This window comes from Rhamphochromis sp. 'chilingali' (assembly GCF_963969265.1).
Source record: "Rhamphochromis sp. 'chilingali' genome assembly, chromosome: 22".
Lineage (NCBI taxonomy): Eukaryota > Metazoa > Chordata > Actinopteri > Cichliformes > Cichlidae > Rhamphochromis > Rhamphochromis sp. 'chilingali'.
The window spans coordinates 15,125,728-15,153,608 of record NC_137950.1 but is presented as its reverse complement, the minus strand read 5'-3'; the positions used below and the strand labels follow the sequence as shown (position 1 = coordinate 15,153,608).

At 41.7% G+C, this 27,881-nt stretch overlaps 2 protein-coding genes across 4 annotated transcripts; both read right to left on the bottom strand.

Annotated features, from left to right (window-relative positions):
- Nucleotides 1–967: 967 nt before the first annotated feature.
- On the bottom strand, nt 968–10,226 carry tlcd3bb (TLC domain containing 3Bb). Of its 2 annotated transcripts, none has more exons than XM_080873706.1 (7): nt 9,808–10,226; nt 8,394–8,596; nt 7,985–8,068; nt 6,440–6,665; nt 4,126–4,221; nt 3,097–3,206; nt 968–2,959 (listed from the first exon to the last, which is right to left on the bottom strand). In XM_080873706.1, the coding sequence occupies exons 2-7, from the start codon at nt 8,516–8,518 to the stop codon at nt 2,692–2,694; spliced, it is 909 nt and encodes a 302-aa protein (XP_080729832.1). In that variant the 5' UTR covers nt 8,519–8,596; nt 9,808–10,226; the 3' UTR covers nt 968–2,691. The 2 variants fall into 2 exon arrangements, with proteins under 2 accessions (XP_080729832.1, XP_080729833.1); XM_080873707.1 differs by lacking the exon at nt 9,808–10,226 and adding an exon at nt 9,264–9,801.
- Nucleotides 10,227–16,357: 6,131 nt separating this feature from the next.
- Nucleotides 16,358–25,366, bottom strand: mazb (MYC-associated zinc finger protein b (purine-binding transcription factor)). Of its 2 annotated transcripts, none has more exons than XM_080873324.1 (7): nt 24,387–25,366; nt 24,017–24,167; nt 22,624–23,054; nt 21,862–22,109; nt 21,705–21,768; nt 20,003–20,174; nt 16,358–18,686 (listed from the first exon to the last, which is right to left on the bottom strand). In XM_080873324.1, the coding sequence occupies exons 1-7, from the start codon at nt 24,417–24,419 to the stop codon at nt 18,343–18,345; spliced, it is 1,443 nt and encodes a 480-aa protein (XP_080729450.1). In that variant the 5' UTR covers nt 24,420–25,366; the 3' UTR covers nt 16,358–18,342. The 2 variants fall into 2 exon arrangements, with proteins under 2 accessions (XP_080729450.1, XP_080729451.1); XM_080873325.1 differs by having other exon boundaries at nt 22,948–23,054; nt 24,387–25,360.
- Nucleotides 25,367–27,881: the final 2,515 nt, after the last annotated feature.

Sequence of the window (27,881 nt, the reverse complement as noted above, 5' to 3'; positions counted from 1 at the left end):
CTTTGGGTCATTATTCATTAGCACCTATCAATTATGGAGTATTTAGCTGAATCTGAGCAGAGCACAGTGCTGCACACTTCACAAATCATCCTTCTACTCCTGTCAGCAGTCACATCATCAACACCAGAGACCAGGTTCAATTAGCAGACATGCTAAGCTGTTCCTTATCTTCTTCATACTTTTCTCTTCCCATATTTTAGTACACATTCATTTTTGGAGCTCACATTGCCAGTTCCACTGAACAGTCTCCAATTTCAATTTCAGCACTTGGTATCAGCTCCACATCTCTTGCTTGAAACATTTGTCATGAAATAACATGAGAACACGCCTCATCTGGACATCAAAACTATGTCTGAGACTCTGAAAATGAGGACGTTTGTAGAAAAATGGTTGCAATTCCAAAACCTTTAATGCGAAATATTTGCATTAAAGCTGCAAGTCTGCACTTCAATTACATCTGGACTGTTTGATTTAAACTACTATACGACTAATATTATAGATGTTATTAGGGCGTAGAATTTAAAGAAAAATGCATAAATCTGCTTCATGTGGTCTCATTAATAATTTGATACCTCTGTATATTTGAGAAAATAAGACATTTGATTACAACAGTTTTGTTTTTTTTCCAAGGGTAGCTGCACAGGCAGACTACCCTCACTGACCCTCACTAACCTCTGATGCAAACCCAGTCATTTTGTTTTATAAACAGGCCCCAAATATGAAAGAAACATCTCAGTTCAGAAAACAGCTTCAAGGGTTACTCCGAGTAGGCCTTCAGGGGGTAAAGAAAGCTGTAAGTACAGAGCTGCAGTGGTGACAATGAATAAACTTTTCAAAATCACACAACTTCACTGATTGTGGCACCCTCTACTGGCTCATTCCTACCTAGTGATGGAGCTACACAATCAGTCTGATTTTAAGTACTAAAAGCTTTAAAAAAAAAAAAAAAAAAAAGAGTCGAGACAGGTTCAGGACAGAGAAGTATATTTTAGCTAAGATTGAGTAACAATACAGCCTTCACATGAGGCTCAGAAGCATAGAGTATAATATGTATGCATAAATATGCATTCAAAACCACAAACCAAATAAATAAATAAATAATAAATACTTACAAATAAATAACAAGCATTTCGTGGAATATACAGTACATCAGTTGAAATGTTTTGAGTATTGTCAAGAAGCAGTACCTTATGAAGTCATGGAACAGGGGAATGGATATTCTGTGTTCAACATGCCCATGGCTCTCCAGATGCTTTGGCACACACTTCCCTGTCTTTGATGGTTTTTAAGCTGTCTGAGTTTTTTGTTTTTCCTGTTTTGTTTCCTTGACCCATTTCCAGAAAAGTGTAGCTACTTAAAACAAACATGAAATCATACAAAACAAGCTTGTTTGTTCGAAGAAGGTTCATAGAACCAGTGGCTCAAATGATTGGAACATTTCATACAGGGCTGAAAGGCTTAACTCACAGACTTAACAGCAAAAAAAAAAGTAACAAATGTGCTTCCTTGTCTTTGTTGTTCCCCTTCAAACTTTGACATTACGAGACCCCCTAACGGAGCTAGAAACACTCAAACATCACAGATCCCTTTGTGAAATATTCCTGCAAAGTAATTGGTGCTGTTGTACAACACCAAACAATTAAAAGTAACCATCTTATATGTAAAAATAATAATAATAATAATAATAATAATAATAGTGATGAAAAGGAATCTACACAATCTTTATCTACACTGAAACGAGGACCACTGTGGAAATATCTGAGGGTAGTTTGCGTTCACTAAGCTGTAAGACTGTGAAATGTTTCCGTCTTAACGTCGAACTGTCAAAAATGTCGGATGCAGAAGTCGGACAAAGCCTAAGAAAATAAATAAACACTGACCTAATACTGACATGGAATGACTTTTTCTTCTTTTTTAAAACATCTGCTATGTACAACCATCACATTTTTCTGTCCGAGGGAAAGCCTCTTCCTTCTTTCTTGAGAGTAAAAAATAATAATATTTTAAAAAACTAAAACATAAAGAATCAGGGGGAGGGGAGCAGGAGGGAGGGATAAGGCAGCAGAATACAGTCGTATGAGATTATCTCCGTTCTAAAGATGAGTCAGTCTGCAGGTCGGTTACATTTTTGTTAGAGTGACAGTGACTACATAGAGGATACAGATAATAAACACTAACAAGTCAAAATACTGTTTAGCTGGGATTTTTTTTTTCTTTTTTGAAGGTCTTCTTCATTACTAAACTGAATTAGGCCTTCCATCTACAGCGAACATACTAACATACAATATAATACATTCCTATTTTCCTGCTCTTCCAGGAGGCAGAGAGGACTGAATTTGATCTACGTGAGGGGAAACGGCCACCTATGCTTGCTGTACATCCAGGCAACTTCCTCTCTAGTCAGTGCATGTTCCTGTCTGTCACAGTGCCCGAAGACATCTTAAATACTGAGCGCGCCAACACTTCCTTTATGTTTCCTACAAACTAAGAGGCTGAAGTACTTGAAGGCTAGCCGCTGAAGCGTTTAACTGTTTTGCTGGCTACAAGCACTTCAGCACAATCTGAGGCCACCGTCTCAGCTCGTTTCAAGTCTCGCTTTCCTCCTTGCAGCGTTCCTTCCTTTACATACTCATTGGTACATTCGCCTTCTTTCCCTCCCCCGCCCCCAGCCTCCCCTCCACACCGCTCCTCTCAGTGCGTGGCCAGCTCGGGCTCTGTGGGGAGCGTGCTGTAGCCGTTGGCGGGCTGGGGCAGAGCGTTGCCATCCCTCTGGAGCTCCTTAGCGGCGGCGGCGGTCGGGTGCGGCCTCTGCGAGCGGGAGGTGCCCGTGAACAGTCGCAGGGCGCCTCTGCAAATGAGGGAGAACCAGTAGAGCTGGGGCGCCATAAGCAGAGCAGCGCCGAGGTTACAGTGCCAGGGCACCGTCAGCGGAACCATGTGGAAGGGAATGGATGCGTACCTGGACCCAAAACGGGGAGGAGACAAAAAAAATTGCAGGGTTGTAAAACGTGCGCTCACAAACCTTTCTAGTGGCTGTGCAAGTCACTGACCCGAGTTCAGCCAGACAGCAGAACAGAGATGGAAAGAAAGACATACCTTCCGTAGACGTAGTAGAGGTAAGGGAAGAGTAGGACTCGACAGATGAAAAAAGTGATCAGCATAAGAGTCCCATTCACTTTGTGCAGGAGAGTGTGCTGCTGTTTGTACTGAGAGCGGGAATAAAAAGAGAGAGGGAGAAAGAAAAGCAAGCGGTACAGTTTGGTGAAAGCCACCGATGTTAATCTTTGACTGTAATACTGTTAATTCTAATATTGTTATATTTGTTAATGCTATCTAAACAAGACGAGGTGGAAAGCACAGTGTAATGCTCCTGGCTGGAAAGGTGGGAGGGCAGGGAGATGCTGCAGCAGCCCCTTTTTACACCCTCATTAGCTTAAAGCTTTATCTTGAACCTGTTTTCGTGAGATAAATAAGAGCACAAACACACATCTGCCTAAGAGGTTTTTCCTCGTGCCCATTCACTAATCTCACATGCTAGAATTACATGGCATCCCATCAATAAGAACCCTTTTGTATTACATAGGGTTTTTTTTAGTTATTTCTTTAAGCAGGGAGGTCTAAGGACACAGCTTTTGCTGTTTATCAAACTGCCATGTGCACTGTGAATGGGAGAGCCAGGGTGCTAAGTGATAAAGGGTAGAAGGACATGCAGATAGTGTATCTGCTGAACATCCAGTGTAAATCTAGGGGCTATGTTCAGAGACAAACAGCTGTGGGAGCCTCACTTTGGAGTACAAGCAGACACTGAAACACACAGACCTAAAAACAAATACAGGGGGGACGTGCAACTCCAGCAGCGGACTGTGTTACCAATTACAGACTGATGTTTCTGACAGAGCTGTTCATGTAAGACGCAGCTGACAGGAGCCGCTGGGCATGAACAAGCTGCATGCTGGGAATGGCTGGAAATATACTCTCCGATGAATTAAAAAAGGGAGAAGGAAAAAAAAAAAAAAAAAAACAGTAGAGAGTGCAGGAGAACTTTAGTGTGACACATGCACATGCAAAAAAAATTAAAATAAAAATGCACTTCAGTCTTCCTACAGGCTGAACTCAGATGCTTACCTGGATGAGTATTTTTCCTAAGCAGACAGACGGAGTGCTGAGCTCAGCCATGAACATTATGCCCTGGAAATAATCGCCCTTTCCTTGTCGCCAAAACTAGGGAGAGAGGGAAAAGAAGGCTGATTATTTGTCTAGACCGCTTTGTTCCTTTGTGGACTTGTTAGTACATCTGCAATAAAAATACCCCTTCTCTGGAAGTGAACGTTTAGCTAGTCAACTGAAATAGTTTGAAGACTTAATTGCTACTCTGTCAGACAAATGTGGACGGCTTTTTAATGCCTCTAGAAGCTGAACAGTGAACACGCTGCAGAACAGTGAATAACTTTAAATCTATTAAAACAAGGGCATAGTTTTAAAACCTGGAAAAAACGTACTGCTTAGTTTAGTTTGTTTATAAATGAGAGAAGAAGAATCAGAGAATTATCAGGTTCTTATTTGGCACTGGGCTATTTTTCCTTGACTTAACAGTACATTAAATACAATATACACCATATAAATTGCTTTATGACAGGGCTCTAGACTAACTTTTTGACATGGGCGCACCGGTACGCCTAACTTTAAAAATTTAGGCGTACCGGCACAAAAGTTAGGCGCACTCAAATTTTTCAACCGCATCGCTTAACACCGCAGTTTTACATGTGCACTTTCTTTGGGGGGGGAAGTCCATACAGACAATATTAATTTCTAAATTATTAACTAACAAACTTGTGCTTAAAGTGCTTTGTCAATATTGTAGAAAATGTTAAAAACTTAATCATCATCTTGGCCTCCTCTGACAACCTGTTTGCTGCTGTCTGCTGCTGAAAGGCCGTGGGGAGAGGGGACACTTGGGCAGTGCATTTACTGCAGCATATAATGTGTTTTCTGGATACACTGTGCTTTTTCAGCATTCAAATATTGATGGCACCGTGTCAGAGCACTGGCTATGAATTTCAGACAGATCAGGCCTTAACTTAACAAAAAAGTTATCAATAGTTCTTTTCATCTTTTCTTATTACCCACAGCTACAGTACATCCACTTCTCTCAGGCCTAGGCTGCTCACTAGGGCTGAGTATCATCACTGATTTCTATAATCCATTCAATTCCGGTTCTCAAAGTCCTGATTTGATTCAATTTAGCCTCAGACAGTCAGAAATATTATAATTCTGATCATTTATCAGTACTGATACACATGAGACTTCATCAGAATTGTGAAAATCACAGCAGATGCCTTTGTGTGAAAGTAACTGAGAATAAAACACAGGAAAACATGAAGGAGATTTTCCTGGTCTGGCTTTTTATAGCAGATAACCTTAAAAATATTCTGCAATTTTGCATAATTTTAAGAAATTTAAATTTCTTCAGTATTGAACAGCAGAAATTAGGCTTTCTTGTCCGAGGTCATTTAAGTGAAAAAAGAAAAAGCGCTGTAAACAACGCTAGACTGGTGGGTAATAAGCGAATGAATAATGCAGAAAACAGATTTGAGACGGGAAACTGTTCCTGAAGTACAGAGAGAGAGAGAGCTGTGCAGGAAGTGTGATTTTTATCGTGGTGGAAGCAAAACAGCAAAAGTCAGAGGGAATTCATGACGACATTGATCAAATGTGAAGCGCAGTTTGCTGCTTCTTTTGCTGCAGGCTCGGTGAATTTTGGTTGGAGAGAGGCAAAACCTGCAGCTCAGAATCAGCGCAAAAAGACGTAAACACAGCGCGGACCCGAAGAATCGCTAAGCTCCGACAGCGTGTCCGTGTTCAGGCCGTCGGGTGAGAAAGCCGAGAAAGACGAAGCTGATTCTGATGTGTTGGGTCCGCTCCGTGTTTAGGTCTTTGTGTGGAATCCGTTAATGAATTGATATCGCTTTATTCAAGCTACTCACCTCTCTCTTCCACCTGCACTTTCAACTGGACCACGGCCAATCAGAGAGGTCCCGCCCCTGACTATCTCTGATTGGTTTAGTCCACGATAGGGGCATAATGTGTGTCTGTTGTTGACCACACGGAGAGTTACAGAGATTTTTTTTTTGTTACCGGAAGCGACCAAATATTTATTTTTAGTCGCACCACTGAAAAATTTGGTCGCATTTGCGACCAAATTGGTCGCACTCTAGAGCCCTGCTTTATGAGACAATGATTATTAAATTGGACTTATATCCTTTTTGTGCTACACAGTAAGTTTTGCTTTGGGAATAAAACGTGAAACACTTCTGCCACAAGTACACTGCACCTTTTCACAAGACTAAAATACCTGAGTGTGGGTAGATAATTCACTGCTATACTTTTCTTGCTTTGCTCAGATCCGTGCTCAACAGAAAGAGCAATGTATGACAGTTACCACAGAGACGGGGAAGCAGACGGTGACCATGACAACATGGTGCAGCACCATGAGGAACTCGCGACGCAAGTAGCTGGTCAGCGCCGAGCTCATGTGCTGGGGTGCCGCTGAGGCCTCCTCGTGCCCTTTGACCCGGAGCTTGTACCAGTAGCACATGAACATGGCGTAGATGTCGTACACAAAGTAGGGAACGGCGAACATGATGTAACTGCTCGTGAGCCAGTGCCTGGAAGCATAACAGGAGGGACACAGCTTCACTAACAGTCAGAACACAACTTCATTAATACTGCACTTGCCTGCCAAGTTGGAGCTAAGTACAATTAGCTATATAAACTATGACAACCCTTAATAAAACAAAGCTTGCCCCCTCTGCAATGAAAAAACTAACTGGAAAAACCCACCTAAAACATACAGATGAGAACAAAATTATTAGGCCCTCCCCCCTGTGACATTTAAAGTTTTTGTCACAATTTTCGGCAAGGATTTGAGCTGTCACTTGAAAAAAGTATTATGTCAAAAACAAAAGAAAAACAAATGCTGATTCTCACAAAGCATGAGATGGATTGTAGTGTCAAAGAAGACAACCACTGGAACCCTGCACTGTGAGGTTCATATCAAGAAAAACTACATTTCTGCAGAAGAGAATCGTTCAAGCCAGATTGAAGTATGTTAATGATGACCTGGCACATCTTTGGCTCAGATGAGACAAAACTAGAGCTCTTTGGCCAGAGAAATGCTGCTTTTGTTTAGAGAAAGAAGGGAGGGGCATTCACCCCAAAGAACACAATCCATACATTGAAAAGTGGTGGAGGGAGTATTATGTTGTGGGGCTCCTTCAGTGCATCTGGAACTGAGGATGTCCTTGAGGTGGAAGGAATCATAAAGGCGATATTTGATATCTGATGAATGATATGGGAAGATTTTGAAATAAAACTTCAAGCATTCAACAGTAAAACTAGGTCTGGGTCGTCCCTTTGTCGTCCAACATGACAACAACCAAAAACATATATCGCCCCGGTAAAGAACTAAGTGAACGCTGCTGACTGGCTTGCACAGAGCCATTACTTTAATCCCACTAAAGATCTGTAGGGCAAACTGAACACCAAGGTCCATGCTATAAGACCTTGCATCTGGAGGGGCTTGAGAGTTTCGCCAAAGAACAACTGCCTGGGATTTACACGAGACATGTGCAAGAAGAAACAACGGCACGCTGTTATCCAGCAAAAAGGATACAGTATTGGCTTTTAGCAACAAAGTGAAAAGTGAAATCATTTAAGCATCCAAAGTAAAACTAGGATGTTTGGAAAAGCTGTGTTAAAAATTCCTTGTCCTGTTTGAGAACACTTGGAAAACACTTAAAAAAAAAATTTTTTAAAGGGCATTTCAATAGAGGGATTAATAACTCTGTCCCTCATCTGTATGTAGAACATGAAAACCAGAGAGCCTATACATAGTCCAGACACAGACCTGGAAATGACCAATCATGATATCAAAGCCTGATCAAATGTGACAGAATATATTCCAGAAATGTATTCATAGACTTACTGGTCCTCAATGATGTCTTCACAGGAAGAGGCAATGATGTAGCCTGCTGAGGAAGCCATGACTGCCTGAATTGAGGACACCAACCTGAAATGACAAGCATTCACTGTCTAGTTAACACATGTTAAAAATGTGCAAAATAACACAGCTCAAAGTACCTGTAAAAACATAATAGCTTCCACATTAATCTGACACACTTGTTACGCAAAAAGAAAAATAAAAAAAAATAAGAGGTTTAGTCTAAAACAACCTTGATCGCACTGCAGTAAAAGCACCACTTTGCTATAATTTTAGAGGGCATGCTGTTGGCATAAAAGGTAAACAGAGTGAGGGTCGAGTTTCTAGATGGCATTTCTACATCTACTGCAAATAAGACAACACAGCAATTCAAAAGCATTTCAGAGGGGCTAACCTAGCTGATACAATCACTGCGTCCCCTTCGCTCCATCTCAGTCCTGGAATGGTCTTCAGGCATTGTTTGGACAGCAGGAAAAGGCCTGGAAAGAAAATAGAGCCAGCAGCTAGGATGGCCAGCATGTTCCCTGGCGATCTGTGGTTGAGGCAAAAAGTTCAGCAGGCAATCTGGTCCTTGAGATCCGTCGCTCTTTCACCTCTCTGAAAAACACGAGACATGACAGAGTGAATGAGGGCTCATACTGAGCGCACTACAATTCCCTGGTGTAAGCATGTCGCAAATACTATTCTAGACTACCATTGGTGGGAATAGATTTTTCTACTGAAAGGCCAAAGAAGAGCTAAGATTCAGGTAAGGGAAGGGTGCACTGCACTGAATGCTGAGAGACTACACGGGGATAGGATGTCAGTGAGCAGACGCCTTTGTGCAACATGCCGTTTTACCTATATGCATTTATATGCATATATATATACACCTATACATATAAAAGCATGTGGTTTTACTATGCGGTTTTTACAGTTTGCACATAGTCGAGGAGCTGACTCATTAAAAGTTGAAGTCCATTAGCAAAATACGCATTGCGCTATTTTTAAAATCCCAAACGTCGAAAATATTGACATTGCATGTAATGCTACTGCTGCTCAAAGCTTCTGGCAGCACTGCTAGCCGAGGTTAACCTGTCTGGATAACCAGATACAGGTTACGCTTTTGATTCACATACAAATAAGCTATGCTGACAACATTGGCGACCCAGCCTAGTCTAGTCAGTTAACCTTTAATTTTTAAATTGGCCCAAGCTCTGACGGGATGCAGACTCAAGGAGCCCACGTGTCAAATTTACTTGTTCCTGAGCAAACGCTAACTTACGTTTTCTCTCCAAATTTAACAGCTAGTTAAGCAAACTAGCGGCAGAGTGGCAAGGCGAGTTAGCGGGATTTGCCGTTTTCTTCTCCCAAGTCCTAATAAGACAAAAACTGGGTCAGCCAGTATGCATGTATGCTCAGTGTACAAAACGATATAGCAAACATTATATGCCATCCCGCGGCAGGCAACAGCAACTGTCTGCACCCCTCAACCGCCCGCTAACAATGAGTACAAACGCTAGCTAGCGCTAGCTGTGGTACTTTAGTCACCACTGGCTTGGCAACCGACACCATCCATCAATCCACAACAACAGTTAGAGAGATACTAGCACCTCCACATAAATACTAATCGTCAACTGTGTCCCCGTCTGTGTTTTCTCGCTAATTCATGGACAAGACACGGTGGCCTTAAACTGTTTCGTTAGCTTGTTATTTGTTTGTAGCAGTAGCAGCGCAGCTAACAGACCCCGTTAAGCGCTAACCGTGGCTAGCGGATTGGAGTTTACACATGTCTAGAATAGAGGAAGAAATTGTTATGCAACATTTACACGGCGACTCTGCAGAGTCCAGTCAGCGGCCAGTCGAAAGTCGTGTCCTGTTGAAAGCGTTTAGAGGTATCCCGGGGGTCTCCGCCTCGATGATCCGCATGTTTATGTGACCACTTCAATGTTGAAGGGTAGCAGCAGCGAGCTAGCGCTAGCGTGCCTCAACTTAGATCAAAATCTGTATGAGGGCAGCTCACCGAGGGCATCGGTGGGAAGCATGCGACAGAAATAGCAGTATCTAATTAAACAGATGACAAAAGACAATGGCGCAGTCGGGTACAGGTGTCAGAGTGACTGTAGCTGGTCCAGTCGCTATGTCATCTCCTCTGTCTCGCCACAGCAGAGCAGAGATGCCGCTGCCTCCTCTCCTCTCTCAGCCTCCCAGATGCAACGTTGACTCAACACTGTTGGACTGCTGCGCCAGCTACTTTCCTACAGGTCCGGGCGGCAGCATCTCATGTCATGACGAGAAATTTGCACCAGTCACAGCACCGCATTTTGCAAATTGTTGTTTTCTGTGCACTGAAACGCTGAATGGATCCCACGTAGGGAAGCAATCTATTTCAGCTCGATTTTTAGTTTGCAAATATTAACTCTGCTTCTTTCAAAATCACAGACGTTTTTAATCTGTTTATATAAAACACTGAAAATGTGCACAAAGAATAAAGCCCCATTCTCTGTGGTACAGGCTACATCTTTGAACCGTAGAGTCATTGTTTATAAGTGAACAGCAACAGCCAATAAATGTATCTCTTATCAGCCCTCAGCTGCACATAATCAGACATGCCTAGTGTCTTTACAGGGTCACGGCCCTGCCTGGCAGACCTTGCCAGGGAAGCTTGCAGATAACGGGACAATTAATGCTACTTTGTTCAGGCTTGGCAGTGATATCCATGTCTAACACTACTCAGTTGGTGCTGGGTAGCAAATGTGTATATGTATGTGCAACACATGCACATGCCAGCTGTCCTTGTAAAACGCAAACATAAGCCAAGGTGAAATTCAAAAGCAATCTGCCATGAAGGTTATAAACATGAGTGACCTTCCTAACTAGGCTCGTGAAATTACTCTTTATATTTTGTGGTTTATTACAGATTTGTAAAGACGTTAAATCATGAATAAAGTACAGCCATTTGTAAATATACGTACACACACACACACACACACACACACACACACACACACACACACACACACACACACACACACACACACACATCTATCTATCTATCTATAATATCTATATCTATATCTATATATATCTATATATATAGATATAGATATATATATCAGAGTTTGAAGGAGTCATTATTCAGTTATGGTCAGATGTTTACTTATACTCATTATGGGCATAAATGTTATGGCAACTATGTGATTTTAATGATTTCTTCGAACTGTTTCTTTTCCAGGATGGAATGATTGTACAAAGTCTTTAATGACTTTTAAAAACAAGAATTGGGTTTACACATTTACATGTATTTGGGACTTTCTCTTACCCACATTGGGTGAGAAGTATATATACAGCGTCTAATATATATACAGTACATATACTCACCTAAATCTTCAGTGTCTTTTAACTTAACAAGGCCAAGGCCAATGAACTTCATATTACTGACTATGATAGACTACAACTGCCAGTTTCTCTTTGCCAGCATAAAAAGAATTTGTTTGACAGAACTTATTGGATCAATCAACACAGAGAACAATGGGAAATTCTAACGAACTCAGTGAAGATCTAAGAAAGAGAAGTGTAGATTTACACAAGTTGAGGATTTCTCCTATAGCCATTTCTAAACAACTGCAGATTCCAAGATCATCAGTTCAAACAATTAAGTATAAGATATCCAGATGTGTCACCACTTTGCCAAGGTCTGGAAGATGACACTAACTATCACCCTCAGATGAGAAGAAACTGGTTAGGATGTTCAGGAACAACCCAGGAACCACCAAAGCTCAATCGTGCCATGAACTGGAAACTGCTACAACACCAGCATCACCGTCCAAAATGAAGTAAGTTTTACATCGCTATAGAGTGAGAGGGTGCTGACCAAGGATGAAGCCCCCTTCCAAAAGTGACACCTAAGCTCAACTGAAATTTGCAGCTGCCCACATGGACAAGCCAAATAGTCAGACGAGACAAAGATTGAGCTATTTAGCCACAATGACAAGAGTTATGTTTGGAGAAGTAAAGCTGAGGCTTTCAAAAAAGAAAACACGGTACCACCGTCAATCATGGTGGAGGTAGCATCATGCTCCTGGGGCTGTTTTGCTGCTAGTGGTATTGGATCAAATAATGAAGGCAGTGGACTACCTTCAAATTCTTCAACTTTACCTCAGATCAACAGCTATATGGTTGGAACGTGGACACAGTTGGGTGTTCCAACAGGACAATGATGCCAAACACATCAACACTGGTTTATGAAAGGATAAAGCAGGCTAACATTAGGCTTCTGAAGTGGCCTTGCTTAAGGATATGTAAAATGGGGGTGCAAGTATACTTTTGACCCTTTGTCTATGAGACAAAATCCAAACTATAGTCAAACCTATGGACCCAATTCTTGTTTTTTAAAGTTATCAAAGAACAGCTACTAATAACATGCAGTGTAAAATGAGTTCTGTTTGTTACTAGTTGATCATACTTTAGTCCACACCCAAGGACATTAACAGTCTTCCTGAACGCTCAACGGCATCCGCTCTTGTAGAAACATGAAATATTTTTTTCTCAGTTAAACTGCAAACATGTAGCTGCATGTCTGAGTAGTAAAATTTGCTTGGGGCCATTTCAGCTACTGGTGTCTGAGTTCTTGTTAAAATTGATGGAATAATGAACAGAGAAAAGTACCATCAGATTTTTATCCACCATGCAATACCATTGAGAAAGCATCTGATTGGCAACAGCTTAATTCTTCTGCCAATACAGTGTTAGAAAACCACATAATGGAACAGTATCAGTCATGGATTGGTCTCCCCAGAGTTCAGACCTCGGTATACTGAATCAGTGTGGGATCATCTTGACAGAGAACAGAACAAAAGCCAACAAACATCCAAAGAAGAGCTTTGAATGTCCACTAAGAAGCCCGGAGAACTATTCCTAAAGACTACTTAAAGAAATGTCAAGAAAATAATGATACTACTACTACTAAGGGTTGGCTCAAGACTTTTTCATAATGCTGTATGTATAGTACAGTCATCTATACAGTCTGACTATACTAATAAGTACAGCCATACATTTCAAGTTCAAGGGAACTTAATTAATGGTTTAGCTAAATCAAATGACACACAAGGGGGGGAAAATGGCTGCAATAACATTAACTAATCCAAAACAATTAAACAAATTTGAATCATTTGGTTTCACCCAATTAGGCTGTCAGCTATTCTTCAGCTCTCCCAGCCCTTTGCCACACCTTTTGCCAGCCAGGAAGGGGAAGCCAAACCCCAGGTAACTCAAGCAAAGACAGATGTATTAATATAACATAAAACAGAACTTTGACCTTGCGGTGATAATATGTGTGCATGCCATACAAACATTGGAAGGTGAAATGAAAAAATAAATACATTTAATAAAGAAACAATATTGGACAATAAATAGAATATATTTAAAGTAGTGACTGCAAAGTAAACTAAAGTGAATCAACTGGCGGTGAGGTGTGGAGCTTACCATGTGTGGCTTGCCGTCACAGGTGCACATCAGTAATATGAATACCCCGTTCCTCCACGGATAGCTGGTTTAAATCCTATCTCTCAGAAAGGTCCTTTTCTGTCACCATGGGTACCTACTCCTCCTCCATTGCCCCTGTCACCTCTGGTGTCCCCCAGGGGTCTGTGCTGGGTCCCATGCTGTTCTCTTTATACTTGTTACCCTTGGGCCGAATCTTTGATAAATACAACTTTTCTTTTCACTTCTATGCGGATGACATTCAAATCTATTTTGAACTAGCTGAGGATGTCACGTCGTCATTGCAACACTTCTTTGATTGTATGAATGAAGTTAAAAACTGGCTACTGAGCAATTCTCTCATTTTAAATGATAAGAAGACAGAAATTGTAATCTTTGATACTCCCTTCTCTCGGGCTGAACTAACTGGTATTTTTGGGCCCTTTGCTGACTCCCTTTCTGACACTCTGAGGAACCTGGGTGTTGTCTTGGACAGTTCCTTCAAGTTGGACAAACATGTGTCCTCCGTAGTTAAATCGACTTTCAATCAACTACGTCTAATCTCTAAGGCCAAGCCCTACATACCACGTAAGGACCTGGAGAAACTTATCCATGCCTTTGTTACATCAAGGTTAGATTATTGTAATTCCCTTTATACTGGTCTCCATTCTGCCCTTGTTCACAAACTGCAGCTCGTTCAAAATGCGGCTGCGCGTCTCTTAACTGGAACTGGCAGGTTTGAGTCTATTAATCCAGTTCTTTCCGACCTCCACTGGCTCCCTATTAAATTTCGTATTGATTTTAAAATCTTATTGCTCACTTTTAAGATCATAAATAACACCGCGCCCAGCTATCTTACGGATCTCCTCAGCTTTTATACCCCTGGGAGAGCGCTTAGATCAGCAGGCCAAATGCTCCTGGTGCGACTTAGATCTCGGCTCAAGACCAGAGGTGACCGCGCATTCGTCGCTGTCGCACCCTACCTCTGGAATAACCTCCCCCTAGCTATTCGGGCGTCTGATACAATTCAATCTTTTAAATCTCGATTAAAAACTTATTTGTTTAGCCTTGCTTTCCCCGTCTCCTAGAGCCCACATTTTTAGTGTACTGGAACTTATCTTTATCATTTTGTTAATGTTTATAATGTTTTAACCTTAAGCCTTTCGGGTTGTGCCTACTATGCCTGGTGTATTATTGGTTAGTTATGTCACCCGCCTGTTAGTATATTTTATTTGTATTTTGTGCTTTATATTTGTATTTATTATTGCTCTTAACTCATTCTGTGAAGCACTTTGGCATACCTGTGGTTTTTTAAATGTGCTATATAAATAAAATTGTATTGTATTGTATTGTCAAAAACATGCTCTACTGGATTGAGATCTGATGACTGAAAATATCCTTCACATCATACACCACCAGCAGCCTGAAGCGTTGATCCACGGCAGGATGGATCCATGTTTTTATCAGTCAACATCTTTCAAATCTTCCATTTACCAGTTTTGGTGAGCCCATGCATATTGTAGCCTCAGTTTCCTGTTCTTAGCTGACAGGAGTGGCCCCTGGTGTGTTTTTTTTTTCATCTGCTTCAAGGTTTGCTGTGTTGTACTTTGTAAGAAGTGGTTGTTTGAGTTACTCTTACCTTCCACTCAACTCAAAGCAGTCTGGCTGTTCTCCTCTTACATCAGCAAGGTATTGTCACCCAGAGAACTGCTGCTCACTGGATATTTTCTCTCTTTTCTGAAAACATGCTAAAACTTTTTTTTCTTGTCATCAATATTTTCTGATTAATTTTAAGTGAAAAATGTCAAAGAATTTTAAAGCTGGCTTTATCCAGTATCCAAATTGGTGCTGCTGTATGGACTTTTACTAACATTATCCCTTTTTCCCACAGTGAAACCTGACATTTTAGGACATTCCTGATACAAAAGAAATCCCTAATGTATAGCTGCCTGTTGGAATGTTATACAAAAACCTTTTACTCAATTTAGTTGTCGTGTCTTCAATTAAAATCAGCACTAGTATCCTGCATTGTAAATTGCCCAGCTATGAAGAAATAAATGAATGGGTAAAGATTTATGGTCTCAAATGATCAATATGGGGCGATCGTGGCTCAAGAGTTAGGAGTTCGCCTTGTAATCGGAAGGTTGCCGGTTTGAGCCCCGGCTCGGACAGTCTCGGTCGTTGTGTCCTTGGGCAAGACACTTCACCCGTTGCCTACTGGTGGTGGTCAGAGGGCCCGGTGGCGCCAGTGTCCGGCAGCCTCGCCTCTGTCAGTGCGCCCCAGGCTGTGGCTACAATGTAGCTTGCCATCACCAGTGTGTGAATGTGTGCGTGAATGGGTGGATGACTGGATATGTAAAGCGCTTTGGGGTCCTTAGGGACTAGTAAAGCGCTATATAAATACAGGCCATTTACCAATATGTGCAACTTTAGCATGTAATCAGACAGCACTACACTACTATAATCCTTTTAACTGCCTTCCCTTACTCAACCTTTGTACTTTGCAGACCAAATTATGCATCATTTATGCTTAATAGGCTACTTAATGTGTATTTCAATGTGAAATACTAAACTGAAGACTCTCATTAATAATATTCTTATCAGTGGTGCCATTGTGGTTAGCACTGCCACCTCACAGCAGAAGGTTTTGTTCTCCCTGTGGCTGCTTTGGCTTCTTCTCACAGTCCAAAGACATGCACGTTAGGTTAGTTGGCGGGGGTGTGAATGATTGCCTGTCTCTCTGAGTTAGCCCTGTGATGGAGTAGAGACCTGTCCTGCATGTACCCTGCCATTTACTCAGTATCTACTGAAAGAGGCTCCAGGCCCCACCGGGACCGAGATGGATGGACGATCGTCTTACACGGTCGGAGAAAGGATCAGCCCACAAACCAGTGCCCATTTACTCTTTTTAATTTAAATTGTCCAAATTACAAAATAATAACATGAACTCTACTGCATCTACAAAATAACATAATATTTATGACTGTAGTAAGCATCATTGATTTTTTTTTTTGCTCTAACAACCTTTTAGACATGCATACTGTTGAGAAATATAAAAATATAAATATAAATACATCCCATTAATATTCTTAATGAATCCATGACTAAGATTTGAAATATTTTATCATAAAAGAATTAAAATGCAGTTGAGTACGATAAGGCATTAAGATGTATCACAAGAGCTGTACAGAATCCTAGAGTAGAGGTATTACTTTTTTTTTCTTAATGTAATGGAGAAAAGCTAAAAATTAACTTGTAGTAATTCACTAATTTTCTCAACAGGAAGAACGTATTTCCAAAGGAAAAGAAAAAGGAAGAAAAAAAAAAGGTGAAAAGAACTCTATGAATCTCGAGATAACGTATCAACACAAAACTGAAAACTCGCTCCAGTACGAAACCAGGATTTAGTTTACAGCAAATTCCGACTTATGTCATCAAACTCCAACTTGTGACTTTAGAAGCCCTTTCAACACCACTCAATCACCCACAATATAACTAAAAAAAAAAGTCCATTCTTCACATGATTAATGCAAAATGACGTGTTCGAAACATTATGTGCTATACAGAGGGTTAAATGACTAAATCTAATGCATAAGTTTCACTCATTGGACTGGTACATAGAGAAAACAAAAGGACTGTGGCGATACAATCAAATGAATGGCCAACAATGTTAAAAATGTCTGAATGAAATCAACACTTTTATAAATATTATTGTTTACAGCCAACTAACTTACTTAGTGGAACTGCTGAAAAGTTTCTTTTGTCATCACAGCTCCCTAACAATACGCATGACTGAGCTAGCTTGTTTTCATGCAAAAAGGTAGTTCTCAGGTGCAAGATTTCGCCATGTCAGAAGCTGAAGTGTTTGTTAGCAGTTGTTTCTTGCTTTTTCTTTTCTTTTTTTTTTTAATTTCAAAGGCTAGACCCAGAGAGGAAGACTCAGAGCGAGAAAAATCCAAGAAATCTTAAACCCACTTCGATCCTTTACAGAATCCAGCAATAACAAGTTTAAGGTGCTTGACGGTGCTGAACGCAACTCTCTCGTCATCTCTGTACCTTTATGGAGACAAATGAATAAAGTACATCCCACGAATGCATGCCGTCTTCTGTCCCGATCTACAAACATCCGAATCAAAGAGACTTAAAGAAACGATCATCGCCGCTTCAAATCAAAAGTTAATTCTCTGAAAAAAAACAAATGAAATAAAACAAAATACAAGCCAACATGCGAGTCGAGCCGAGACTTCCGCGCACCCATCCACGCGACCTCCCCTCTAAACCGATTCTTCGTTTTATTTTCTGGGAGTTGCTCTCTCCCTGCTACTTTTTTTCTTTACTTATTTTAAATGCAAGCCTTTTGGATTCTTAGTAAGTGAGCTGCAAAATGGAGGTAAGATCAGAGCTGGTGTGAGATATACATACAGTACTTGGTGCGCTTGCAGAGAGCAGCCGACGCCGGGGTCGAGGGAAGAGACAGAGAGAGAGGAAAGAGAGAGGAGAGTGATACAGTAGATGCTCACAATACCACAGCTTCATTGGAGTTTTAAACGTACAAGAGCACTCGGAAATATCTGGACAACACATCCACGTTTGTCGTTAGTGTCACTGAACCTCCTGCAGCTACAAATGTCCTTTTGTCTGACCCCCTCCCCGGCTCCTCCATTTTCTCCTTTTCTCTGGTGCCTCAGCTCTGCAACTCTGAGGTTAAACTGCCCTTGAGCACTGACTGGTGTTAATCTCCCCTCAACTCTTCATCCTAACCTTACCCGTGAGTGGGGATGTGACAAAACTAAAATCGGATCAGCATCTACGAGTAACTCCAACCGTCTCTGACCTTGCCCTCTGCTGAAGGACAGGGGTTATTGCTGATGAGCTCTCTACTGCTAACTTTGGGGTTGCGGTGCTGCAATGCTAGAGCAGTCTGTGACGAGCAGGTCCACCACCGTGTTACCGGTGACGTAGACGGTGGGTGCTGTCACCATGTTGCTAAGGGTGATTGAGCTGCTGGCAGCCACATTAGAGGTGACGGGGTTCTGGGCGGCCTGGTTGTTGGTGTGGGTGCCCATGTGACCCTGGAGCTGGGTGGGCGTCTTGCAGTGGACGCCACACAAGTGACAGACGAGCATGCCGCCAGAGGCGCTGCCGCCAAAGCCCCCCGGGCTGTCCTTCCACTCCTGGCCGTGGTGCTTCTGAGCGTGGACACGAAGGTACGTCAGTGTGGTGAAGCCTGATGGGCGAGAGGGAGAGAGCCGAGAAGCGTTACTTCAGCGAGAGATGATGCAATTGAGATCCAAGCACAAACAAAACAATGCAGCAAGCTCATAAAACGACAAATTAAAAACTCAAGGTTTTATTTTTTTCTCTTTTGCAAGACTCCCCTGACCCAAGCCTGCCAACCACAGTGCTACCATGTTATTATAATACCATATTTAAATATGTAAACGGTCATAAGTGAAAGAACGAGTGTGTAAATGTGATTGGACACTAAATAAATATCAAATACTGATGTTGGAACCTCATGTTAACAGTCTGAAATTTTACAAATACACTTGTCACCGCAAGAATGTCTCGAGTTCGACTCCACCATCTGGCCGGGGCCTTCTGTGTGAAGTTTATATGGACACTTTTCAGTTAAGTGTTATGCAACAAGAGTCAACTGGCCACATTGTTAGGTACACCTTGCTAGTACTGGGTTGTACTCCTGGCAAAGATTCAACAAGGTGCTGGAAACATTCCTCTGAGACTTTGTTCTAAGAGATTCAAAGTGTGCCAAGAAAATATCTGACGCACCAGTGCACCATCACTACCACTGATATAAGGACTGAGTCATGAACCATGCTTTTATGGCTCATGGCCATAGGACTGAGCCATGCTTTTATGAAGCTTATTCCAAATTCTGACCCCACCATGTTGCAGGAGAAATCAATACTCTGCTTTATTTCTGCATAACTTGGTTGTAATAAGAAGTTATCTGAGTTACTGTTGCCTTCCTATCAGCTCAACGCAGTCATCCAGAGAACTGCTCATGACCGGATATTTTATAGACTGTTCTTTGTAAACCCTAAAGATGGTTTTGATCCCAGCAGATCAGCAGTTTTTGAAATACTCAGGTCTGGCACTAAAAATCATGCCACGTTCAAAGTCACTGGACTCTTTCTCTGAAACATTCTGGAGGTTTGCTATCGCAGTAAAACTGCTGAACAAACAGCTGTGACTTCAGGCATTTGCAGCACTCAGCCAGGAAATAGTGCAGCACATAAGCGCGTGCTATAGCGGTGATGGTAGATTGATTTTGTTTTCTTCAGGCAGAGCAAGATAAATGATCCTTTTCTCTGTTTTTTCTTCATCTTTCACACAAAGCAAGAACAAAAGAGTAAAAAAGGTTAAGCCAGGTGCACTGTGGTCTTTTTGTTTTTGACATTTTTACTACAGAGTCCACAGTCTCTGTTTCATCCCTAAAGCTATGTCTGCTTTAATGTCCGTGTTTCCTCCCTCAAAATGCAATTTATATTGAATGTAGTGCAATAAAACACCTGTACTTACTGCGGTTACAGAGATGGCATGAGTGGTGCTGCGACTGGTTGTGCACTCTCATGTGATCTGTGATGTAAGCAGCTGACAGGAGCTTCCCACAGATGTGGCAGGGCACCTTCTCTTCGTGGCGAATCATATGTGCACGCAAACGATCCTTAGTAGCGAAACTGGACTCACATGTCTGAAAAAACAAGAAAGCAATATGACAATATGATGGCAAAACTTTTCGCAAACTACAATTTTTAAAGTGAGGTTTTACAATATTATGTTTTGCACGCCACAAAATCTTAGTGACAGCTGCACATATTTGAAAACCCACAAATGTATTCCGCACACTGTTCGTCGCTAACGCACTGTTTCAGGCATCAGACTTTCTTTACAGAAGAAATACATTTGTTTAAAGTGTTTAGGTTCTACAGCTATTTTACCTTTTCAGGATCAATATATGTCCAAAACAATGTTCACACTGCTAATGCTGACAGAGGAAGCTGTAGCTGTTAGCGCCACTGTACCACAGCTAATTTCTTTGGGGTGCTTTTGACATTTTAAAGATTTCCAGGGCATTTATCAGACAAATACTATGCTTTGCTTTGTGGATAATGGACCTAACAGCCTGTTCAAGAAGCCTAAGCTCCAGTTTTGGTGAGTAAAATTCTTTACTTAGCAGTTATTAGCAGGTATCTGTTTGCTATCTTGCGTTAGCTAGCAACTTAGCACTTTGCCCTCTTATCCAAACATGTTCACTTCAGGCTGTAAACCCCCCCCCCCCCAGGATGGTGACAGTCATGATGTCAGAATTGAGACTTCAAAGAGGGCTTCACAAACCACTGTGATGTCAGCAGCTAACTCCATCTTTTTTATACAGTTAGCGCATGCCCATAGCATATGATTATTTGGTCTGTTTGTACTGTTGGTAAGCTAATTTACTTAATCATAATAACAAAAATTAAAAAACAGCAGTGGTAAAAGTTATTTTTTATAAATAAATAAACAGATAAATCTATGTATGTTTAAAGGGCCACGTGAACTATGTAATGACTGCTACTACACTCAGCACAGAGACTCTCACCCCTCAATAAGTGCAAAAAAAAATTGTTATGCAAGATTTTGTTCTGTTGATCATACAATGATACAGTAAAAGAGAATTTCATAACTTCAGTGTCATGATGGCTGCATATTTATATTTATATATATATTTATATTGGACTGTGTGAGTGATCCACAGTCTAATAAGTCTGTGTGTATCTGTGTGAAAGAGTTTTGTCATTTCTACTGTCACGGTTCGTCATCATATAGTTGATAAACCAATATTTATCAAATTTAAGTTAACGAAAGTTCAAAGATCTGTAGTTCACATCTTTATGTATGACGCATGTAGATGCACATATACATAAACACACAAGTGTGCGATGAGACATGCTGATCTTGCCTGTGTAAATATCCAGCTTCAGTTGTGCTGCATGTAGGCATAATGTTCACAATAATGTTAAATAAATGTTATGCCTACATATCTGATTAAGATACATATGTACTTTATCCACATCGGTTTCCATGGTAATATTCTCATTGTTCATATACTCGTGTCTGTCTGCAATATATAAGCTGAAAATATAAAAGCACTGCAATGTGTAAGAGGAACACTATGCACACAGTGAAGTGACTAAACGTGTAAAGTAAAGTGAAGATAAAACACGAGATAATTGTGACTTACGGGGCATTTGAAGGGTCGTTCTGAGGAGTGCACCTGTCTGACGTGACTATTGAGGTGGTCGGGCCTTGGGAGCAGAGAAAGAACAGAGAAACACGTCAGAGCAGGAAATTCTTTACGTGCCGCAAGTGTGTCGGGAACATTCGTTCTGCTGCATTACCTGGAGAAAGCCTTTCCACAGTGGGGGCAAATGTAGGGTTTCTCCACGCCGCCCTGGTGGGAGCGCACGTGGTGGCTCATGCGGTCCTTCCTCTTGAAGCGCTGCTGGCAGATGGGACAGGAGAACGGCTTCTCGTCTGAGTGGGACAGGCGGTGACGGTTGAGATGGTAGACGTCTCTGAAGGCCTTCCCACACGTCTCACAGGCGTGGTTCTTCCTCACGGGGTTGGGGTTGGGGTTCGTGGGCCGCTGAGGCAAAGCAGACAAGATAAGCACACTACAGAGTTCAGACGTTAAGCTTTTCGCTGCTGCACTGTGAAAAGAAATGCGTTCATTGTTGGCTGCCCTGTTTCTTATGTGGAAACCATGCAAGATGCACGCTGAGATTTTGCCAATTAAGTGTGGGTTGTGCAAAGTTTTCACTATTTGTGCAAAACATTTAGCCACTTTCACACTGTTTGTGTTACAGAGAACATGCAGGGGAGCATGGGGGAGGCTTCCAAGCACAGTGTTTCTCAAACTGAGGGACCAGTGCCAAACACTGGGATGGAATTTACTGGTCCCTTAACGGATTTCTGTTCCTGGGCTTTATGGAAAATGTGAGAAACTGGGGAATTTGAATCAAATACAAAGCAGGTGACACACGGGCAGCTGCTTGCGGGGAGAAGACGTCTTAACCATCCCTCCGGTCAGGCAGCTTAAGAAACAACATGCTTGAAGGTTCGGGGTTGACAACAGCCATCTCCACAAGGCCCTGACCCACCTGTACTGCCGCCCCTGTGGCCATGACGACAGCAGCAGGAGGCGGAGCATGAGGGTTAACACTAGCCATTACGTTTGGCATGGCCACCCCTTCACAATCCTGACCACCCAGGGGAGGCTGCTGAACGCCCGCCAGCACACCGGGAGGGGCGAGAGGGGGAGGCGCGGAGAGGTGCAGCAGGGAGAGGGGAACATGGGGCCTCTCCGCCCTCCCTCCGGCCCCCACCGCCATTGCCGACGGGTCCGCCGCCGCCGCCACCACCTGGCTGGCAGCTCTCTCCTTTGCTCCCTCCGCCTGCTCTCTGGCCCTGTCCTTCATGCGTACCCCAGTGTGGACCGACTGGTGCCGCCGCAGGTTGTAGTTGTTCTTGAACTGCTTGTTGCAGATGGCACAGATGTGTTGCACGCGAGCTGGCCGAGACACGGGCTTCACTGGAGCCGAGGGAGGTGTGAGGAAAGACAGATGATGGAAAAAAGAAAGAAAGAAAGAAGGAAAGATGTTAACTTTTGATGCTTTATATGATCCTTTAAGGCATCCTGCAGGAAAACAGATACATACAGTGTATGTGGCCGGTCTAAATATAAACCTCTGGAAGGTCAACTAGTCCAAAAAAAAAAAAAAAAAATCCAAAGCAGAAAAGTCCATCTTAAGAAGATGTAATAGAAAAAGATTTTTAAACTTTTTTTTTTAGCTTACATAACTAACTGGTTAGCTATTAAAATGACTGGCTGATATGATTGATATATTGCGCAGGGCTGTTACTATAGTAACCATTGCATTAACTATTCTGATGAGATTAAAGTCCATTCAGAAATGAGTTCTTCAGACACTCTAAACCTCAAAGATATTCTCTTATCAACCACAGATGACACGTATAATCGAAAATATTCACATTTTGGGAGGGTGACTTATTATCTGAGTGACAGATGGGGATGTGGTGGTCAGTGCTCCATATTTCTTATTTTTCTGCTGGCACACAAGTGAAGACGATGTGCTGAAGAGCTTCATGGCTCAGGCTTGGTAGGATTAAAGAAATTTAGTTGCTTTCTATGATAGCAAAAATAAATACACATTATTCATAAACTACACAATCCTGCTCTGATCACCAGTGTATGAGTTGATATTCTTCATGCTGTTGTCATAGCGATGCTGAGATGCTCTACACTGTGTCATTCACCTGTACCTGATAATCCATGAGTGACCTGTACACTTTTTACATTTTTTAGACCACACAAGTGGTTCATTCGCTGCCATTTGCATTTGCACGTTTAAGTACTCGGCTATTTTAAGAGATTCAAATTTTTGTGGCCATCATCTGCCTCGCTGTGTCCGGTCTTTTCACAAACACTTTTTCTCAGCTCCACAGGTGTTTAAGAGTGCAGTGTCCCCTTACCAGGCAGAGGTTCCTCACTGAGAGCAGTGGTGTCCACAGTTGAAGGAGGCTGTGCTATGTGCTCTGTGGGTGGGGTCTGGGGAGAACTCGTATGAACTGGCAAGAGCTCTGATTGGAGGCTCCCCTCCACTTGGTTTTGAGTGGGAGTACTCTGGAGAAGCAAAGGAGAAGGCCATCACCAAATGTAAACACAAGTCACAGCTATATCTTCTCCAAGAGTGCGGCGTAGTAAATGCAAGAAGTGAGGGCTGCAGGACAGCTGTGGACCCACACTGAGAGACAGACAGAGGGAGAGAGAGGGGGAGGCCTGCGCGACAGCACGCGAGCTGTTAAAGTGAAAGCAGAGCAAAGAGGAAAGAGAGAGGCCTACCTGGAAGAGAAAATTGCTCCAAGCAGCATCCATTTTGCGCCACAGCGATGGAGATTAGAAAGTCAGCTCTGGATTGAGATCGAGGAGAGCGGTCTTTGCATCGCTTTCTTCGGGTCGGCCCGCCGCTGATCGGGGCGCAAACAGCCGCCTGTCCGGCAGCAGAAACGCCGGGCTCCCGGGTCCTCTGGAAAAACGCGAAAAAAGCCGTCTGCAAAAATATGTTTCTCTCATTGAGGTAGCCTAGTGCTGACGATTAAAATGCACGCAGCTGTTGACTAACGCACGCTGCGGTACACAGGCAGTGGTGGAGCAGGCCAGGCCAATAACAGCCCGTTTCTCTCTTTGACTTTGGTTTCTAACTTTAATTAATTTAAACAGCAGTCTCACTGAAGCGCAGGATCACACAGTCCAAACTACTTCCAGAAAAAAAGAAGCAAAAAAACAAAAAACCTCGCATCTCACAGTATCACACTTTAGCAACAAACAATAAGCCAACCTGCGTGAAATAAATGCGTATTTTTACGCAAAAGAACAAATATGGGTTATAACACACGTATCTGGCAGCACAGCAGGTCATGCTTTGTTTTTAATTTATGAATCCAAATATTTTTTTTCCGATTTCCCCCCAAATAGGCCAATCGGGTGTTTGTCGAAGCCTCGCTGTTGGATTCAAGCCCTGACCCCGGCGAGCGGCGCTCTCGCCGGGCCGCAGCCTATCGCTCCACCTCGGCCGTTCAGCTGCGAGGATGTCATCTTTCTTTTTTTATCGCCCGCTCTCCCTCCTCCCTCCCTGTCTCTTTCTTCCTTTTCTTTTTTAATTCCTCTTTCTTCTCCCCCTCCTCTCCTTTTCTCGCACCGCTATGTCCCACTTGCTCTTAAAGGGATAGGGTTTCCTCTTTGGACACCCCCCTCTCATTTCCGTCTCTCTCGGCGGAGCCCTGTCCCTTCTCCCGCTTCCTTCCTGGGTTTTCGGCCGACACAAAATCCACTCGTGCGTGTTTTTTTTCTCCCCGCCTTCCTCCAGCCAGGCCCTTACTGAACAGATCTGCACCGCAGAAAACAGCCGGAGTGACTTTCCATTAACGGAGCGATGACAGACGCATCTTAAAGGGCAGTGCGCACAGATCCTCCCAGTCAGGCTAATGATGTCAGAGATACAGTGGAGGACAAATAGCAGCTCAGGATATGAACACAATGGACGAGAGTAATTGTTTAGCGAAGCATTTGTCTGCTTAGGAGGAAAAATAACAATTAAAAGGATGTGAATATTTGACTTGACTTATTTTTATAAAACGAATATATTATAGATAATTAGAAAAGTTTGCGTCATCATCATAGGGAAACCATTTCATTTTAAACTAAGGAGCCCAGAAAATCACTAGGATCACTGGTAAGTGTAAGAATAAAGGGTCCATCTTCAGTTATGTATAATTAGTGATGTCTAAATGAATAAAACAATATGAGACCCTGAATTTTAAAGAGGGGGACTTTAACTGGGCATACGGAGGACCAAGTATGCCAATGAAAAAAATGTATTAAATTAAAAAACTGTAACAAAATATTATTACAAATAAATATTTGTAATAATATTATATACATACACACATATATGTATGGTCTGTCCAATTTAAAAACAGTGCCATCATTACACTAGAAGGTTTGTTGATCAGCAAAAACCTGAGCTTTTTCTATATAAAGACTAACTGCAGAATGTAAATATTAAAATTGGAAAAATGATACATAGGAATTACATTGAAAACTTGGATTTTATTTAAAAAATAAAAATACATTGATAAATAACATTAAATAAATAAATGGGTAAATTCAAACGCAAATAAAAACATGTCATTTGAAAGACTAACTGATGATACCAATTTAGTTACAGTCATTTAAAAACAAAAGTTAAATTTTGGTCCTCCATATTTTCAGCCCCCTACTGCCTAAAAAATATTTAAAAACACTGACAGATGTTCTTTGCCATATCTTAAAAAACAGAAAATATTCACACTTTAGAAACTGAAACTAAGATCATTTAGGCCCGTTTTTCAGATACTTAAAAGTTACATGAAAACCAAAAATTAAATCAAGACAAGTTAATGTGTTAATATCAATTTATTATCTTTTTTTAAATTACTTTTTTAAAGCACCCCATTTCTTTTCCAGTACATGTGTTAAGACCCTTATTCCTCTCCTTCCTCAAGCTTGGAATTGCTTGACTTGAATATTTAATAAGAATTTCAACACCCTCCCCCCAAAATCTCTGCAAAGCACCGCCGAGCATGTGTTCAATCCTCATTCTCCTTCATCCAGGGCTCGCCACGGGAACCGAGACTCCCCTGCCTCTCACCGAAACCCCTGACAGCCGGTCTAAAAACACAGTCACACTGATGTCCCCACACACAACGGCCGTCTCCAATCCACCAGTCTTAGTTTATATAAGGAGTTTATGCATGCACTGAGATTCCAACCAAGCATAAAGTAGTAGGTTATACAGGGAATTGTCTTGAGCTGGTGTTTCTGAGTCATACAAACAGCAGGGTGATTATCCTTTTTTCCATTTTTTTAAATAAAGTAACAATAATAATAAAATAAAATAAAAACAGAAACAAAAAAGTTATTTCTGATCTTCTTCAAGTAAATGTCCGCCCACGAGACCCTCTGTGGGCGTCACACCAAACACTGATGGGTCTTATTGATCCGTGTGGACGGGCTGCTGCTGTCACTGCTGCTGTGCCGGCACCAGAGGGCGCACCTCCACAGCAGCTCGGTCGAGGCCCGTCCTTTCACTTCCTCCTCCGCACACTTTAAAACTTTCTTTTTTTTAAAAAAACATACTGATTGCATGCTGCACCCTTCAGCAGTCAGATTCTCAACTTTACCCTGAAAACAAATAAAAAAGGAAAACCAGCGTTTACATTCCAGTGGCCAATTTTTTTTCCTCTATGAGAGTCCAGAAGAGGTCTGTGTTCACGTGAATAGCAGGGTGTTGTTGTAAGAGTGTCTCTGAAATTCAGTCTAAAAATGGAAAAAAAAGAAAGAAGTGGTAATATAACTAGACTTTACCGCTTGACACACATACAAAATAAATCATTAACAATTATCAATAATCCCTTATTAATAATCATTAAGACCTTGAACACACCACACCTGACAACAGTTTTATCACCTTTTTTTGTGTTTTTTTGTTTCTTTGTTACACAGCCAAAAGTGGGCCCTTTTTGCTTATCGCAAGAAAAAAATTAAAATAAAAAAATAACCGTGAACATGATTACAACAACACTTACATCAGGATTAGTTATGGTAATATTGACACCTATAGAAAATGCAATTGGAGCTGTCACTCTAAATCTTGAAATTCAATAGTCGTTTTTGAATATATCAAAATTACTATCATTATCTTTGTTACTCTATAAAACCAAATGATTGTTTTTTTTATTGTTTTTTTCTTTAATATTCCCATAAATATGTACAGTAAAGATCCAAAAACAAACCAAA

What these genes read in the sequence shown, in the direction of transcription:
- mazb (XM_080873324.1), bottom strand. Translation starts at nt 24,419, where the DNA reads ATGGATGCTGCTTGGAGCAATTTTCTCTTCCAG. An exon ending in GGAGCAATTTTCTCTTCCAG is followed by an intron (nt 24,168 to 24,386) that starts GTAGGCCTCTCT and finishes TTGCTTCTCCAG; the next exon opens with AGTACTCCCACTCAAAACCA. An exon ending in AACGACCCTTCAAATGCCCC is followed by an intron (nt 20,175 to 21,704) that starts GTAAGTCACAAT and finishes TTGTTTTTTCAG; the next exon opens with ACATGTGAGTCCAGTTTCGC.
- tlcd3bb (XM_080873706.1), bottom strand. Translation starts at nt 8,518, where the DNA reads ATGCTGGCCATCCTAGCTGCTGGCTCTATTTTCTTTCCAGGCCTTTTC. An exon ending in TAGGAAAAATACTCATCCAG is followed by an intron (nt 3,207 to 4,125) that starts GTAAGCATCTGA and finishes TCCCGCTCTCAG; the next exon opens with TACAAACAGCAGCACACTCT. An exon ending in CTCTACTACGTCTACGGAAG is followed by an intron (nt 2,960 to 3,096) that starts GTATGTCTTTCT and finishes TTTTGGGTCCAG; the next exon opens with GTACGCATCCATTCCCTTCC.